The sequence below is a fragment of the Chenopodium album genome, chromosome 23 (assembly GCF_948465745.1).
Source record: "Chenopodium album chromosome 23, dcCheAlbu1.1, whole genome shotgun sequence".
Taxonomy (NCBI): domain Eukaryota; kingdom Viridiplantae; phylum Streptophyta; class Magnoliopsida; order Caryophyllales; family Amaranthaceae; genus Chenopodium; species Chenopodium album.
Window position 1 is genome coordinate 23718767 of NC_137856.1, and position 16898 is coordinate 23735664.

Below are 16898 nucleotides of genomic sequence, written 5' to 3' on the forward strand. Positions count from 1 at the left end.
AGAGATAAAAATTATATTTCAAATAAAGAACTTGGGTGACCGGTTGGGACCATTTTGAAATAACCCCCAAAGTTCGGATATTATTTAAAAATAGTCCAAAGTAGGATTGTTTTGAGTGAACCAGTAAAAGTTGGGATTATTCTTAACAATTTTTCCTTTATTTTAGGGTTCGTTTGGCATCGATGTGGTTTCCTGTTTTTTGGTTTTTTGTTTTTCAAAATCATATAATATATGTCATATAATGATTCAAAAATTAGTCAAACTTATCAAAATCATGATAATTTTGAAAACTGACAACAGAAAAGTGGAAACACCTTTTTCTTGTTTCCTGTTTTTGGTTTTCAAAAAAACAGAAAACTGAAAACAAAAAACAATGTCAAACAAGCCCTTAGTAATTTGATTTGATTTTTTGTGCAAAATTTAAAAAGGAGATGAAGAAAAAAGATTGAGTATTGAAAGGGAGTAAGGAAAAGAGAGAAAATAAGGGAAGGATCGTTTGTGGGCCCCACCATGACGTCTATCATTAATTGTAGGTTGTCAATTTCAGTAAAAAAAACTGTAGTTGATAATTCCTAAAACAGCAACAATTGTAGGTAGTAATTGCCAAAAAATCCTACTTAATAATATAAATTTATAAACATAAATTAATTTAAGTTTAGCAAGTATGTAATTGAAAGAAAGCGTGGTAGAGTATATTGAAAATTATTTGGCATATCTTTTCTAACATAAGACTTTGTGTACATCAAATTTAAAATAAAAATACATAACATTAAATTAGCATACATCGAACAATTTCTTGGTAACTTGCAAGTTTAGGGTAACTAAGTTTTTTTTTGGGTAACTTTAAACCAAAAATAATTTAAAGTATATAAATAATGTAATAATTATGTTTTATCAAGGTGATATACTTACTTTCATTCACTGATATTTAATATTTACTTACTTAACTAAGGTAATTATATTTTATTTATTTATTTATTTATTTATTTTGTTGTTGTTGTTGTTGTTGTTGTTGTTTAGAGAGCCACGAGTAGGGCTGAGCAAAACTATCTGAAAATCTAAAAAACCCGATTTGTATTCGATCCGAAAATTATGGATATCCGATCCGAAAAATCAAATATCGGATCGGATATTTAATATCTAACAATTAGATATCAAATATTACAATTTTCGAATACGGATATCCAGTTCGAAATCCAATTTCAGATCGGATATCAGATCAATGTTCACCCCTAGTCACAAGAGCGGATGATGAGAATCGATCATAGAATCACCTAGAACTGAGAGGGGAGCTCTAACCACTTGAGCTATCCCCTACTCTCATTAAATTGAACTAGGAACTAAGCTGAGCTGAACTTAAGCTGAAGATGTTCTAGTCTCGGACTCTCGATGAGAGCATGTTAGTTGAGTGAATTTGCAGGGAATGTCAATACCAAGGTTGAATGCATCAGGGTTTTTGCTTATTGATTTGGTTTTATAGGGTCTTGATCAGTATTTTTTATAAATAAAAAAAAAAATCAAATAAAATAAAATTGTGTATTATAATTGTATTATAGAGCTGCATTTTTAGATATTTTATTCCATAGTTTGTTATTTTGCTAAATGTTGCTGAAAGTCCTTAATTATAGATTTATAGCTCCTAAAAATAAACTTCCTAAAAATTTCCAGGGCATATATTTGGCAGCAGCATAAAATGCATCAAATGTAGTCTGACAATCTCTTTTAAAGGAAATATTTGGCAGCAGCACAAAATGCATCCAATGTAGTCTACAATCTCTTTATAAAAAAAATAAAAAATAAAAAATAAAAAATAAAATAAAATAAAAAAATCATTTTTACATGTATATGCATTATTATTAATTTTTTTTTCTCATAAAATTTTTACATGTATATCTATTGATTATAAAATGTGTAAATTATACAAGAGCAGAACAACATAAGCCTGTATGTAAGTACAATCAATCTGTTTTGTGAATGATATTTACTTCTCCAGCCCAAAAAATTTCCTACGAATGTGCTGAAAGAGACTAAAAGAAAGCACACATGTTCAATCAACAACCTAGCATCAATTTATGTACCATGAAAACGAGTTGTGGTTCTCACGACGAGTGAGAGGCCTCTGCACAAAGATTTAATATAACCAAAAACAAAGTTGTAGAACTGAGTAAAAAAATTATGGACCACGAGCACGGCCAAAGCATAAACAACCAGGAGTTTCGCCTTCTGGTATCATCCCTCCACCTTTGCTAGTGTCTACTGCTTCAAGCATCCTCACCACCTCATCCATCTCAGGACGTTTCTCCGGGATTGCATCCCAACATCGTTTCATTATGTTTGCTAAGGAGTTGGGGCAACATCTGGGAATTTGGGGTCGTAAATTCTGCCCGAAACGAATACATTAGTTTAAACTTGTTACAAAACACAATTAGCTAAATGCAGAACTGACAACACTAAATAATGTTGAGATCAGATGATTGTGAATTGATACATGTACATATTACTCAAACTCTTATTGTGCATATTGATACATTAAGCAATTGGCATAATGAAAGCAGTTTTAAAGATTTACATTGGAAACACCATAATGAGGAATAAGTTATGCAGCACTACGATGAAGTGGCATATTGCTAAAGACTATAACTGAATATAAGAATCTAAATAAATTAAGGTAATTGTAAAAACAAGAAACTAACCCGTGCAACAACAGCTGACGAAACTTCACTAAAACTAAGCTCGGCATATGGCATTGCACAACAGTAAATCTCCCATATGCAAATGCCATAACTGTAGACATCACACTTATGATCATAAGGTTGTCCATCAAGTACCTGTAAAAGGGGGAAAAAACATTCAGATTTTGATTCCAGTGGTTAAATTACTTTATAGTTCTATGATTTTATCAGTAAGCATGGAACAGGAGAAAGGGGATATCACATGGATTGTTCATCATCTATTGATGCATTTTCTTTAATTAAAAGCATATGAATATAATTACCTCAGGCGCCATATAACCATAAGTACCAGTAGCACCAGTCATGTCGCTTGGATTTTGAGCTTCCACACGAGCAACACCAAAGTCAGCAATTTTTACTGTCCTTTCATAGTCTAGTAGCATATTTTCGGTTTTGACATCACGATGGACAATCTTTTTTGAATGCAGATAGCTAAGCCTGCAAAAGGATGCCTTAATTTTCTGCCTTGATTTAAAAAATGAGAGAGAGAGAGAGAGAGACACTTGAACTCACCCTCTAGCAAGATCTAAAGCAAGCTGAATCACAACCTTAAAAGCAAGTTTTTTCCTCCTATTCCTTATCAAGAATTGCTTGAGAGTCCCCCCAGGAATATACTCAACAACAACACAGCATACTCTTGATGAAAGAGAGCGAGGGGCTTTTTGAGAAGAGTTCTTTTCAGGTAGTTTGAGATTTGAAGTTCCCATAGAAGCCCCAACAAACTGCAATCCCAAACCAGACAACAGTTGAGATTAGTCTCTTATTTGTTTACTTGCAAGCTAGAGTCACACCGTACCAAACGGAGGAGGTGAGGCACAAATAAGATGCAAACCAAATACAAAATACAGCCTGACAGTTCTCTCACTCACTTGACAATGTAACAAATCAATGTACCATATATACAAATCAGCCAAAAGTGGAGCAAAATGAAAAAGATTACTTTGGTAACATTTGGATGATGAAGTTTTTGCCAAACAACAACTTCTTGCTGAAATGCTGCTCGTAATGAAGCAGAGTCTGCAGCAGTGGCCATACCATCCTCTCCCCAATCCAAGAGCTTCACTATATAATAAACATTTAATTGCAGTAAGAGAATGAAAATCACAGCATCAACACATGTTCACAAAAGTACAGAAGGTTTTCCGATTTAAATCATAACTCCTGAAATATTCTGGTGCATAGACTCTATTATAGACAAATCAAAACCAATACGAAGACAAATAGAAGTGTAGGACTTCAACCCCTGTCCTTCATCAAAATTTAAACCTTTAGGGAAAGAGGTGGCATGCATTTTATGCGGTGTACATTCTTGATGCTACCTATTAAAATATACTAAAATTGGGCATATTATGTTCGTCAAATACTTAGAAAGCAAAAAGTCTCCATACATAATTACATATTCATGATGCATTGATTAGATTCCCTATCTTTTGATGTTCCTTCCATCATTTCACAAGAGTACCGCATATTTATTTTATATTTTATAAAAGCAAACAAGACAAATTCTTCTACAACACATATGTGAATGATAAGACAACCCATATCACTTCACTACTAAAAGTCATTCATGAAAGCAACACTGCTCAATTGCTCATACATCTAATACAATAACTTCTAAACGAGCACATTTTTCAACTATACAAGGTCCGGTGACTCCGGTCATCTAAGTAGCAGACTTGATATTCAGTTAAATAATTAAAGTAGTAAGCTAGTTTTTTATTCTTCATTTTTCCTCCTTTGTTTTTAGAAGCATCACATTTTATATATATGGAAGTTTCAATTTAACTGCATCACTTCCTTTTTTTTTTTTTTTGTTAAATTAATCAATAACATAATACTCCCTCCGTTTTTTTTTTATATGCATCACTTTGACAATTGCACTATTCACATACCATGGTTGACTTAATTTTTTCACCTCTAAAAATTAATAAATGTTATAATATTATATATCATTAGATTCGTCATAATGCCTAGTTACATAATATAATTTTGTTACAATTTTTACTAATACACAATTAAAGATATTTATGGTCAAAGTAGTGTCTCGGCAAATGTGCCGGAGAGGGAGTATTAAAACAGACGCCAGCAATAACACGTGTCACTTCCTCGTGCTGTTGTTTTTCCCTCCAAAACTTTTTTATCTTTTTTTTTTATTCAATTCCTTAAAAAAAAAAAATCATTTCTCTATATAATTTTGATTCATGATCACTTCCTTACAAAAAATATTCACCAAATCATATAATTGTGATTCACTTCTTAGAAAAATATTCACATATTTTCCATATCATTTATTATATAAAATATTATTTTATATCTTTTACTTAGTTCCGGGTATAAATAAAGATTCAAAATTTTATAATTTAATTTAAAAATATGAGGATTATTATGGTAGATTTTGAATTAACATTATTATTTGTTATAAAATTTTGTAAAAACCATGCGTAGCATAGGGCTTAATCAAGTACTCTATATCTCTCTCATATCACATGAGTCCTCTTTTTATTTCTCTTTATTTCTCTCATCTCCAAAAATTTCTTAGGAGCCCGTGATTCTTAAAGTGATGCATCTAAAAAAACGGACAAAGAGAAAACTTCGTAAAACTAATGAATATAAGATAAAGACATGGCTATGATAGAGATAACATTGTAAAACTAAGTCACTTAGACTCTTTCTTTCATGTCAAGTGTTGTTTAACACACTTGAACTTCATTTTAGGCTAAAATCATGGAAATTTTCACAAAAATAGCTGACTTAGACACTTGGACACAACCCTGCCAAGTAACATAGTTGTAAGAACTTTGTCAAAACCAAACACACTTAGAATGACACAAGATACTTCGTATTGGTCATTTTCATGGAGATTATTAAGAACCAAAAAATCAAACGAGCCAGCTTTAAAACAAAATGCACTGAATAAGATGCTTAGTAGTTGAGAATGCTCACAACATTTAAAATCACTAAGGATGTGTTCTTTTCACTTCATATATATATATATATATATGTGAACTAACCTCACTTATTGCAACTTATCTGAACTCAAACTTATTAGAACTTAATTGAAGTACTAAAAATTTATCGTAGTCGTGATGTGATTTAGGTTCTTATTGAAACTTAGCAAAACTTATTAAAGCTAATCTAAACTCATTGGACTTAGGCTTTGTTGTACTCACTTTATTTTCACGTATTTTTGATCTAATAATTTGAGATAAAATAAGGTGGGGTAATAATTATTAAGTTCATATAAGATAAAGTTAAAGACTAATAAGTGTAGATAAGATAAGGATTGATCAATTCATATAAGATAAAATATGGACTAATAGGTTCTAACAACTTAACGTTTTAACAAGAATTAATAAGGTCTAATAAGATAATATAAGGGCTATAAAATGAGAACTATATTTTGATAAGGTTAAAACTTAAGCAAGGCGAGAGTAAGGGATAGCTCAAGTGGTTAGACTTTCCCTTCCAGTTTCAAGAGATCCTAGGATCGATACTCATCCTTTCCCTTGTGGCTCTCTAAACACCCAAAAAAAAAAAAAAAAAAGCCTAAGTAGACAAAACAACATGATTTTACTTCCATCCAAAAACTTTTTTGATTTAGTACCAAATAATAAATCTCAATTATTTGCCAGAAAATTGGTTTCTTTAATAATTTAAATTTATCACTCTTCAATAAACTAGAAATCGATACTCCGTAATATTAAAGTAGTGAAGGCAAACAAAACAAATTTGAAAAAAAAAAAAAAAAAATCATTTCACAATATGTCCATCACACATTCACACCATACAAACACAACTTTAAAGTCTTAATATATTCAACCCTTTGTTCTTACAAAAATTAATCAAGTAGTGTAAAACACAGGGCAAAAAGAAACAAAAAAAAAGTAAAACTTTCTGTTAACTCTGCTCACCAGTATACGTCAAAAAGAAACGGTCCTCTATAAATCATCTAGATAGGTCAGGGAGAATCTTGATCAGACATTCAACAAGAGAGGCAAAGCTACAGGACAAAAGTATTCATATGGACTCCTTGAATACTAGATTACCAGATTACCTAATTCAATACAGAACTCAGAGAAAGACATGGAAAAAATTTAGAAGCTAGTGAGAGTATTGTTCAACTCGACCATATGTCCATATCATTCCAGAGGAAACAAATTGGCGATTTATAACAAAAGCTTGATGTGTCCTTGTCAGCTAAAATCTAAGACCCTGGCGCTAGCAAAGACTCCATATAATATAATGCCAATTTAAGTGCCAAAGAAGTCTCACCTACTTAGTCTCACAAATACCAATTATTTTTTTACCAAACAAGGTGGTCTTAAAATATCATCCATCATCACTATTCCAGTATCAAGCCTTTTCCTTTCTAATGTTTACTGACAAGCTACACTAAATTAAACTCTTGAAATTATATTTTATGGCTTTTGGAGATAAAACATAAAAGCACGTTAACAATCAGCATTTTTCAATATAAGGAACCAAACAAATTGAAAAAGTTTTGAGGAAAATGAATTCAACATTTACATCAAAGACAACGCCACAAAGCTAATGAGCAGCTGTTTAGTTTCCATTGTTTCCAAATCAAGATTTCCATCTTCCCATGTTAGCATTAAGTCATTAACTGGGCACTCTTGAGCAATAATTTTAGCAAAGTAATTTAAGCTTCTACTCTATATAATGTCTAAAATTATTGAAACAGTATTCTGAAATACCATACCAATCGCAAATTCCATCAAAGCATACATCACAAAATCATTACAATCAAACAAGAAAGTCAAAAAGAGTCAATAGACTTCAAATAAATAAAATCTGTTCATAGTATAATACTATAATGTTATGGACTCAGATTGCATTCAAAAGAAGCCATACTATACCTGCAACATCTTGGTTGTCATACGTTCCTCGATACACAGAGCCATAAGTTCCATGAGCAACAAGATGTTTCAACTCTAGCTTCGACAAATCGATCTCCCACTCTTCCTTCGGCCTGTTTGTATCCAATCCCTTGCTCCAAACCTTATTCAGCTCTTTCTCCAGCTGTAAATCAAGGCTTTTTAGATCAATTTTATCAGCTCTATAAAACACCTCCTTGCTACTAAGACTCCCTTTACCCTTCAATTTCGACATCAAATCTCCATTTTCATTGTCTGATTGTTTAGCTCTGATGAGATAATTCGATTCCTCGCTTGTTTTTGCATCCATGATGGATTCAAAACTTAGACAACCAAATCCCAAAACCCGAATATAATCACAAACAAAAAATATAATCAAAAGATATTGAATACCCAACAATCTAACAATCCCAAAAACAAAAGTTATAAATCACCCTTAAAAAGAAGGGAACTATGTTGACCAACTTTGGAGCAAATTTCAAGGAAACCCCATGAAACTTGAACACAAAGCTTCAATCAAAAAGCAAGTTAGACTGGTATTAATCAGAATATCTTTATAACTTTGACTGATAATAATAATCCCAAAAAACAAATTAAAGGGACCTACCTGCCTAATCACTATGAAATTGCTAATAAAAAATTGAAGTCTTTGAATTTGAATAAAAACCACTAACAAAAATCATGTCAATTTCATCATGAAAGTTGACCATATACTAATTATTAAAAATTAATTTTTTTTTTTTAAAAAAAAAAACCACAACCAAAAAACAGGCAATACAAGGAAACAATCAACAAATTGAAAGGTACTTGTATGAATTGAATATAAAAATGAAGTCAAATTTGCAATTACCACATAAAAATCGCATGGTTTGAAGAATATAAAAGCAGCCGTCGAGGTTGAAAGTTGTTGGGGTCCATGATGTATGGTAAGCTTACGACTTCGAGAAAGAGAGGAAGAATTTGAGAAGGAACAAGACGATGTTGAACGAGAATCGCATCTGCCAAAAAGAAGACTCCTTCATTGTGGACTTGTTTTTGTTGTGTCACTAATTCACTTATTCACTTAATTTACGTTTTTACCCCTTTGTTGTAATTTGGTGCACTTCACCGGTTGCAATTTGAAACACCCCATGCCCAAATTTGACTTTTACATTATTCACATACATCTATCAAATAGAAGAAGTTTTCTTCCTCAAATGACTTGAGACAAAGAAGGCTCAAAAAATGATCATAAGTATGGAAAATTATGAATAGTACACCCAAGTTATTGGCTTTTGGCAATGGTACACCTGCTCTAATTATACTTATTGGCGCCACAACGCCACACCTGTAATTTGGACTAATTAAGTACCATGATTAATCCATTTAAGTAAACGTGTTAGTACCTTTAATAGAAATGTCAATGGGGCGGGGCGGGGCGGATGTTGGCCTCCCCATCCCCACCCCCACCCCACCTAAAATTTTCATTCCAATCCTCATCCCCATCCCCATGGCGGATCCAAAATCCATCCTCATCCCCGCCCTGACAGGTACAATTCCTAAATCATCTCCACCCCACCACCCACTTAGATATACCCCCACCAAGATCCGCCTAATCCTCGCCTTTCAATACACAATACTACATAACTAATATAGATTATTAATTCTACACACTTTTTTATTTAAAATATCAGCGAATTATATCTACTATTTTTTTGATAGAATTTTTTATAAAATAGTATAAAAGTATATAATTTTGTTTTTATAAATATTTATATGTGGGGATGGGGTGGGTATGAAGTAGGGCAGGGAAGGGGTGGGTAGGGCGGGGCAGATTCATCACCCATGGCGGGTATGGGTTTTATCCCCATTCCTGCCCCACCACCCGCCAAACCGAGACCCATACCCGCCCCATTGGGGTCGGAATGGGACGACTCTCCTACTTGACTCGCCCCACAGACATCCTTAACCTTTAATCTACACTAGTACTTGTATGACTTAGTAGGATTTGACTAAACTGTCCACCCATTCAGTAACTCTCCCTCCAACTGCCCAAATTAAAGGCAAAATTTGATCTTTCACCTTCTTCATCCTTTCTAACGTTCTCCCTTACTCTTCACCATCTGCAAAACATTAACCAACGCATGATTTCGACAAATTCCTTGCAAATTAACGCTTCTTGATTGATCGAAAAAGGTTAATATTGCTTTGAACTTTCAATTTTGTGTAAATGGATTAATATTGTTAGCTTTTGTTAATGGAGGTGTTTTTGTTTAATTCGATGAAAGATGAGTTTCATGTTCAACTATTGGTATATTGTGCCCTTAAATTATGCATGATATGGGTCTGAATACATGTGATTGTTCAAATTGTGTGTGTTTTCATATATATACGATGGGTGGGTTTGAGATTCCATGGTCAAGTGTCAATGCTAGCTAGTTTAACCTAGGTCAATGTGTAGTTAATGTTATTCTCTAAGCAATAAAACATTAGCTACTTATCTCAATGTTTTGTGAACCAAACTGACAATAGTTGTGTCGCGGCAAACCACTAACCTGAAAAACGCTTCTGCACTACCTCCCGGTGCAGTAGATGTGAAGCGGTCAGCCTCTAAGATAAACACCGAGTTTGTGTTCACTCACGAGCCCGGCTGGAACTTGAAATACTTGCCTAGAAAATAGAACATAAATTACCAGTGTTTAGTGTTTAGAGAAAAGAGAAAAAATGGCAATGGTTGTGTATTCTCTGAAAAAGAGAATGTTGGTATATATTTATATATCAATACAAAAGACAACGGGTAGCATAAAAGGGGGAAAACAGCCAGAAAATTAAGGCTGGAACTTAAGCAATTAAGGAGAAAACATTCAACCAAAATCAAGGAAAACAATTGTAACATTCAACCCGTTAAGCTCCACACAAAGGAGAATCTGAATAGTCAAACGGAATAAATATTGTAATTGATTACAAAATTCCAAAACAAGGTCAACACAAAAGAAATAAAATTTCTCCAAAAAGATAAAGGGCCCACAACCCACCCACGCCTGCGTATCACATTCCCCAAGTCTCGAGGCTCGACCCGACTCGGCTCGGCATGTGTGTGTTGTATAAAGCACACCTCCCATTTACCCAACTAGGTAGTACGGTACTACAATATATAAACAAGGAAAACCACTCTTTTTCATCCAATATGAGGACCTTTGTTTCTCTCTCTTTCACTAGTAGAAATAACTGAATGGTAAGCGGTTCAAACCCCCAAATGGAAAGCGGTTTTGAACCGTTTGGGCTTAGGGGGCTTGCCATTGCTCATTTAAATGGCAAGCGGTTCAAAACCACTTCCCATTTGAAGGTAATGGCATGCGGTTTTGCTCCGAACTGCTTCCCATTATGCCTACAAAAATAAATAAATAAATATATATATATATTTATTTATTTATTGCTTTTTTCACTCAAATTGAAATACAAATACTAGACATACATAATATAATAAATATTTTCACTAATCAATTGTTATAATATTACATTTTCATAAAAAAAATTGTAACTACATCAAAAGCACAAAAATCTAACAGCAAAAATTAGACACTCAATATTATTAAAAGTTACAATTATATAAAAAACATACAAAAGATCAAAATCTAAAATTTGATAAAAATAAGAAAAAAAAACTAGATCTAAATACTTGGAGCAAGGAAGTGTTGTTGTTGGTGTTGGTAGAGTGGTGCTCGTTGGTGGTGTTTACCACTACAATCGGACAACCACCGTAATTCAAACCAAAACCTCATGAAATCTGAACCCAAACCCACGAAATTGGCCTCCGAAAATCTGTATCAAAACCCCAAAATCTGAACCCACGAAATTGAACTCCAAAAAACTGCATCAAAACCCCAAAAATCGAAACCCACAAAATCGAAATCATAATTACAATTAAAATAAAAAAAAACCTCAAAAAAAAGAAAATAAAAATAAAGAAAAAAGGGAACATACCTTAAATTCCTTGAAAACCCCGAAATTTGCTTAAAATTTGGGTTTTAAGGATTAAATTCGATCATAAAAACTCTAGATCTAGAGTTTTCATGGTCGAATTTGACATAAAAACCTAGAATTCCGTGCTCGGTGTTGTTGTTGATGCACGGTGCTAGCTCGATGTTGTTGCTGATGCACGGTGAGAAGAAGGAGATGAGAATGGAGAGGAGGAGAGAGAAAGGAGTGGTGAGTGAGAAGGAGAATGAGAGTGGAGACGAGGAGAGAAGGAGATGAGAATGGAGAATATGCGTAAAGGAGAGGAGAGAGAAAGGATAATATGAGGATGAGAGGAGGAGGCGTGAAAGAATGAAGGAGAGGGGGAGGCTTGTATATAGTTTTAGGGTATTTTAGGAATGGCAAGCTAGCGGTTTTGGATTGAACTGCTTGCCATTATTATAATAGCAAGCGGTTCAACCCAAAATCTCTTGCCATTACATATATGAGGTTTTTTTTAGGTGGGTTTTTCGAAGCAGATTTTAAAAACCGCTTGCCATTTGGGGCTTCCCATTTAGTTTTTTCTACTAGTGTTTTCTTACTTTTATTTTTATATATTAAGAACCTCCAAAAATCCCCCACAAGTTTGAAGATATGAAAAAGAAAGAAAGAAAAATGAATTATGGGCAAAACAAAACAATTGCATAAGTGTCAATTTATGTCTCTTAACTTGAATTAACACAAAGTGAAATAAGCTATGATCCCTTTCTTACCAAGTGATCTTCGTCTTGAACTTAATAGGGAGTTAAGGACTCGTTACTTGAGTCACACAACTAAACAACTATAATACTTTGAAATTCTGCAAATAAAGGTGACACATTATACTGGTCATACGTCCAAGCCTGGATGCTCATAGGTACTCTAGAGTATAATCCCGCGAAATACTCATAGGAAGCGACCACTCACTTCCACACCTAAGTAGGTGAATCCCATCAAGTGTGAGCTACAACACACCTCCAAAAATATGTATATGGGTTCATTAAAAGCTATATGCTCAACCACTTTCTTGTTTGTAGCAAAGCACAAAACAAACAACTAGGAATGAATATAAAATAAAAATTGTACTTCCAAATTATTATATAATGTTCCCCTTTGAACTCACAATGAGTAGAAGTTCATTACTTTACATTTCATACAACGGGATTTAGCCCTATCCCTTCCGATTTTTCCAAAACTAGTTTTCTATATAGGCCTCTAGTCAACGGATCTGCTACCTTTTCGGACTTTACATAGTCCAGTGATATCATCCCATTAGACAAAAAACCTTTGGTAGTTGTGCCTCAAACAACTGTGTCTCTTTCTTCCCATTATAGGCATGGTTGTTTGCAATAACAATCGGAACTTGCGAATCACAATGAAGTGCAACTGAAGGAGCTGGCTTCCCCCACAATGGGATGGAATATCTGAAAACACGTTCCTCAATCATTCAGCCTGTCAATTATAGAGTAATAAATTCAGATTCCATAGTAGATATAGCAGTACAAGATTGCTTGCATGATTTCGAAGATACGGATCCACCCCTTAGGGTGAAGACATAACCACTAGTGAAGTTAACTTTATCATTGTTGAATACCTAAGTTGTAATCACAAAAACCTTCTAAAACTCTAGGAAACTTGCAGTAATGCAAACCCCAATCCATATCTTAAGGTACCTGAGGAACCTCCTTAGAGAGAACCATTTAACTACTCGGGTTAGGAGTGTACCTGCTCAACCTATTAACAAAATAAGCAATGTCAGGTCTAGTGTAGTTTATAAGAAACATGACACTACCAATAATTCTAGCATACTCAGACTGATCAACTAGATCACTATTATTTTTCTTTAGGTGGAAACTCGGGTCATATGGAGTCTTAACTCGATCGACGTTAACTGAGTCAAACTTCTTGAAGTTTATTTTAACAAAGTGTGACTAATTAAGACATATGCCATTAAGAGTCCTTTTAATCTTTACTCCCAAAATCACGTATGTCTCACCCTTGTGTTTCATTTCAAATTTTGAACTCAAAAAATCATTTGTCTAATTTACTAGATCCAATAAGTCAATGCCGAAAATCAACATATCATCCATATAAAAACAAATAATCACGTAACCATGAGAATCATGCTTAAAATAAACACCTGAATCACCTTCAATTACATGAAAAATATTACCAGTCATTGTCTTGTTAAATTTGTCAGGCCATTGCTTTAGAGCTTGTTTAAGTCCATACAATGACTTGACTAATTTACAAACCTAACCATTCGGGTTGGACCAAGTAAATTTCTTCATCCAAGGCACCATTCAAAAATGCAGTTTTAAAATTCATTTGATGCACAACAAGATGAAAATTGCAAGAAATAGCAACTAATGGTTGCAATTTTAGTGGCAAGGGAGTATGTATCAAAATAAACAATGCCAAATTTTTGAGTAAAACCCATTCTAATATCCTTGTCTTATACTTGTCTATGGATCCATCGACTTGCAACTTTTTCCTAAAGATCCATTTACAAGTAATGGGCTTACAACCCCTAGGATGGTCAACTTATTCCCAATTGAGAATTGATTGCAATTCACTATCAATTGATTCTATCCCAAAAAAATAGAATCAACTGACCTCATTGCCTCATCATAGGTTCTTGGACCATCTTAAAGATATGCATAAAGTCTTCATCAATCAAGGAAGATTCAGATAAGAGAAAAGTAATAAATTTAGGTCCAAAATTGTTGTCTTTTTTTCTTGGCTCCAAAACATAATCATGGTTAGTAATAGGAGCAATATATAGCAACATGTAAACTAACAGATTTATTAGTCGGTAGTTCACTATCATTAGAAAAAAATGTTTTCAAATAACAAACTCAGCATCTCTTGCCTCAATGACTTGGCCACCTGCATAAGAGTTGTTCCTACCTTTAACAAGGGAACAATAAGTTGCACTTTGATAAACATAGCCAATAAAAATATGATCAACAATTCTAGGAACAATTTTTTCTCTCTTGAAGCTAGATATGCCAACCTTTGCTAGCTAGGCAACCCTATTCTTTCAAGTATTTCAGGTTTGGTGCTTGAATTTTCCATATATATCTAGTATGGTGTCTTGTCAAGCTTTTTATGAGGAACCCTATTCAAAACCTGACAAGCAGAAAGAATAGCTCCCCCCAACATGTAATTAGGAAGCCTAGAACTAATAAGCATAGAATTTTTTATATTCTTTAATTTTCATTTTTTTTTTCAGCTATACCGTTTTGTTTAGGTTCATATGGAGTTGTTGTCTCATGTACAATGTCATTTTTCTTATAATCTACTGGGCCATACTAGTCATTATATATAGCAATATAATATCATATATTATAAATTTTCCACATAAATCACATAAATATGTTTTCTTAGTAGAAACTAAAATATCGAATATTCTTGATTAAGGTAATATAATCCCTAAATTATCTCATATTTTATCAATTACTTAGGTAATATCATATATTATTCATAACCATCTATAAAATATCATATATTATTTTAAATTAGGCATAATATAGATTCAAATCTTATTTTAATCTCAAGGATAAAATCATGTTTATTCTCTAAGATTTTTCTAACTAAGACCCTATTCACTTCACCTTACAAAAATAATACTCCCTCCGTTTTTTTTGTGCCCCATAGTGACATATCACGCATGCCAATGCAAAACTTTGAGTAATAATATATGTAAGTATCATTAACTATAAATTATAACAATTAGATATTAATAGTTTAATCATTGACACGATTCGAACAAGTATCCACAAGACTATATTTTTGCTTATGTATAATTCACAATCATTTGGTCAAAATATGTTTAATGATAGTGCCAAAATCTCAAATGGGGCACTTAAAAAAAATGAAGAGAGTATTTTGTGAAAAAAATAATTATTTAGTTCAACAAAAATATTTCAGTTCAGTAAAAAGTAGTATCTTTAAAGAGGAATTATAATAGAGAATCAGTAAAAATGATTTTAGCTCAACAAAAATAATTTAAAGCAAAATTAACTTCAATTCAGTAAAAGTACTTTCTGCTGCTCAGATAACATAATTTCAGTTCAGTAAAAATAATTTCAGTTTAGCAAAAATTAGGTGAAGTGAACATGCCCTCACTTAGGAATTTATCCTAATTATTTGCCAATCAAATAATTTTATATCTTTTTTTAAGGTAAGTACTACGTAATATCATTAATACAAAAAAAAAAAAAAGTATTACAAATGAGAATGGGAATAAAAGAAGGCCCTTAAAGCAAACCAACAGCCACAAAAAAAAAAACAACCAAAGACAAAAAAACAAAAGCCTTGTTTGGTAAATGGCTTTTGGCTAGCTTTTTGATTGACTTTTGGTTTTGGCTTTTTCTTTCGGTCAAATAGCCAAAATAAATGTTTGGTAAATGGCTTTTTAGCTAGCTGGCCGGCTTTTCCGCCAAAAACAAAAAGCCAATCTTACTAGCTTTTTGGTTTTGGCTTTTGGCTTTTCATTAAACAAATTACTTTTTTATCCTTGATTATTAATTAATAAATTAATAGTTAATAATTAGTGATTAGTAAATAGTAAATAGTAATTACTCTCCCCCGTCCCTTAATACAAAGCCTCATTTCCTTTTTTGGTAAACCAACATACAATGCCTCTTTCTATTTAAAGGTTATATTTTTTTGACATAATTACTCTCTTTTTTTTTTCCTGGGCACTCCTCTCTAACTGAGAGCTTCTCCCACTAGAATTGTGGCGATTGAGTTTTTCAATTTCTAATTTGAATACTACCTTGTTTTTTTATCCTACATGCAACCAATAGCTTGCAAGCTCTTCCTTCTGTCAGATTTTATTTTGCAAATCTCTTCTTCTTCTATCAGTTCTTTAAATGACCAATAGAATTTAATCTATTCTATCACTCTTCTGTTCTCATCTTCTGTCAGCATATCTTTCAAATCATTGCATTAACTCCTGCAAGTTAACCTATTCAAACTCTGAATTTGCCATTTGGCTTGCATGCGGTTCTGTTCTTCTGGCCAAGGCAATTATAAATAGCTCCATTTATCTTGTTGTTCTTCAAAATCAATCCCTTCACCTCCCTCTCCTCCTTTCTTCAATTATGTCTAAATCACCTCTTTACAGACATCCGAATCATTGAGATGATGTTAACTCAAGAAAATGCCTTCGAATGGGTGGTGTTGCTGAACCACTAGAAAACTTCTCTTTCATAGGCCCTATTAATTATAATCAGTGTGCTATCGGGAAATTCATAGGAGCACACCCTCCTCCTGCCTCTTATATTCA

At 33.1% G+C, this 16898-nt stretch overlaps 1 protein-coding gene across 1 annotated transcript; it reads right to left on the reverse strand.

Moving 5' to 3' along the window:
- Window positions 1-1832: 1832 nt before the first annotated feature.
- LOC145608291 (serine/threonine-protein kinase 54-like) lies at window positions 1833-8224 on the reverse strand. The gene is made up of 6 exons (XM_081663909.1): window positions 7610-8224; window positions 3673-3794; window positions 3246-3454; window positions 2996-3170; window positions 2694-2828; window positions 1833-2380 (listed from the first exon to the last, which is right to left on the reverse strand). Exons 1-6 carry the CDS (start codon window positions 7935-7937, stop codon window positions 2174-2176), a joined length of 1176 nt encoding a protein of 391 aa, XP_081520035.1. The 5' UTR covers window positions 7938-8224; the 3' UTR covers window positions 1833-2173.
- Between the last annotated feature and the right edge of the window lie 8674 nt (window positions 8225-16898).

Bases quoted from the DNA above. Each gene is read 5' to 3' on its own strand.
- LOC145608291 (XM_081663909.1), bottom strand. From the start codon at position 7,937: ATGGATGCAAAAACAAGCGAGGAATCGAATTATCTCATCAGAGCTAAA. The intron at 3,795-7,609 runs GTATAGTATGGC...TTTATTATATAG, and splicing joins TGACAACCAAGATGTTGCAG to TGAAGCTCTTGGATTGGGGA. The intron at 2,829-2,995 runs GTAATTATATTC...CCCCTTTTACAG, and splicing joins ATGGTTATATGGCGCCTGAG to GTACTTGATGGACAACCTTA.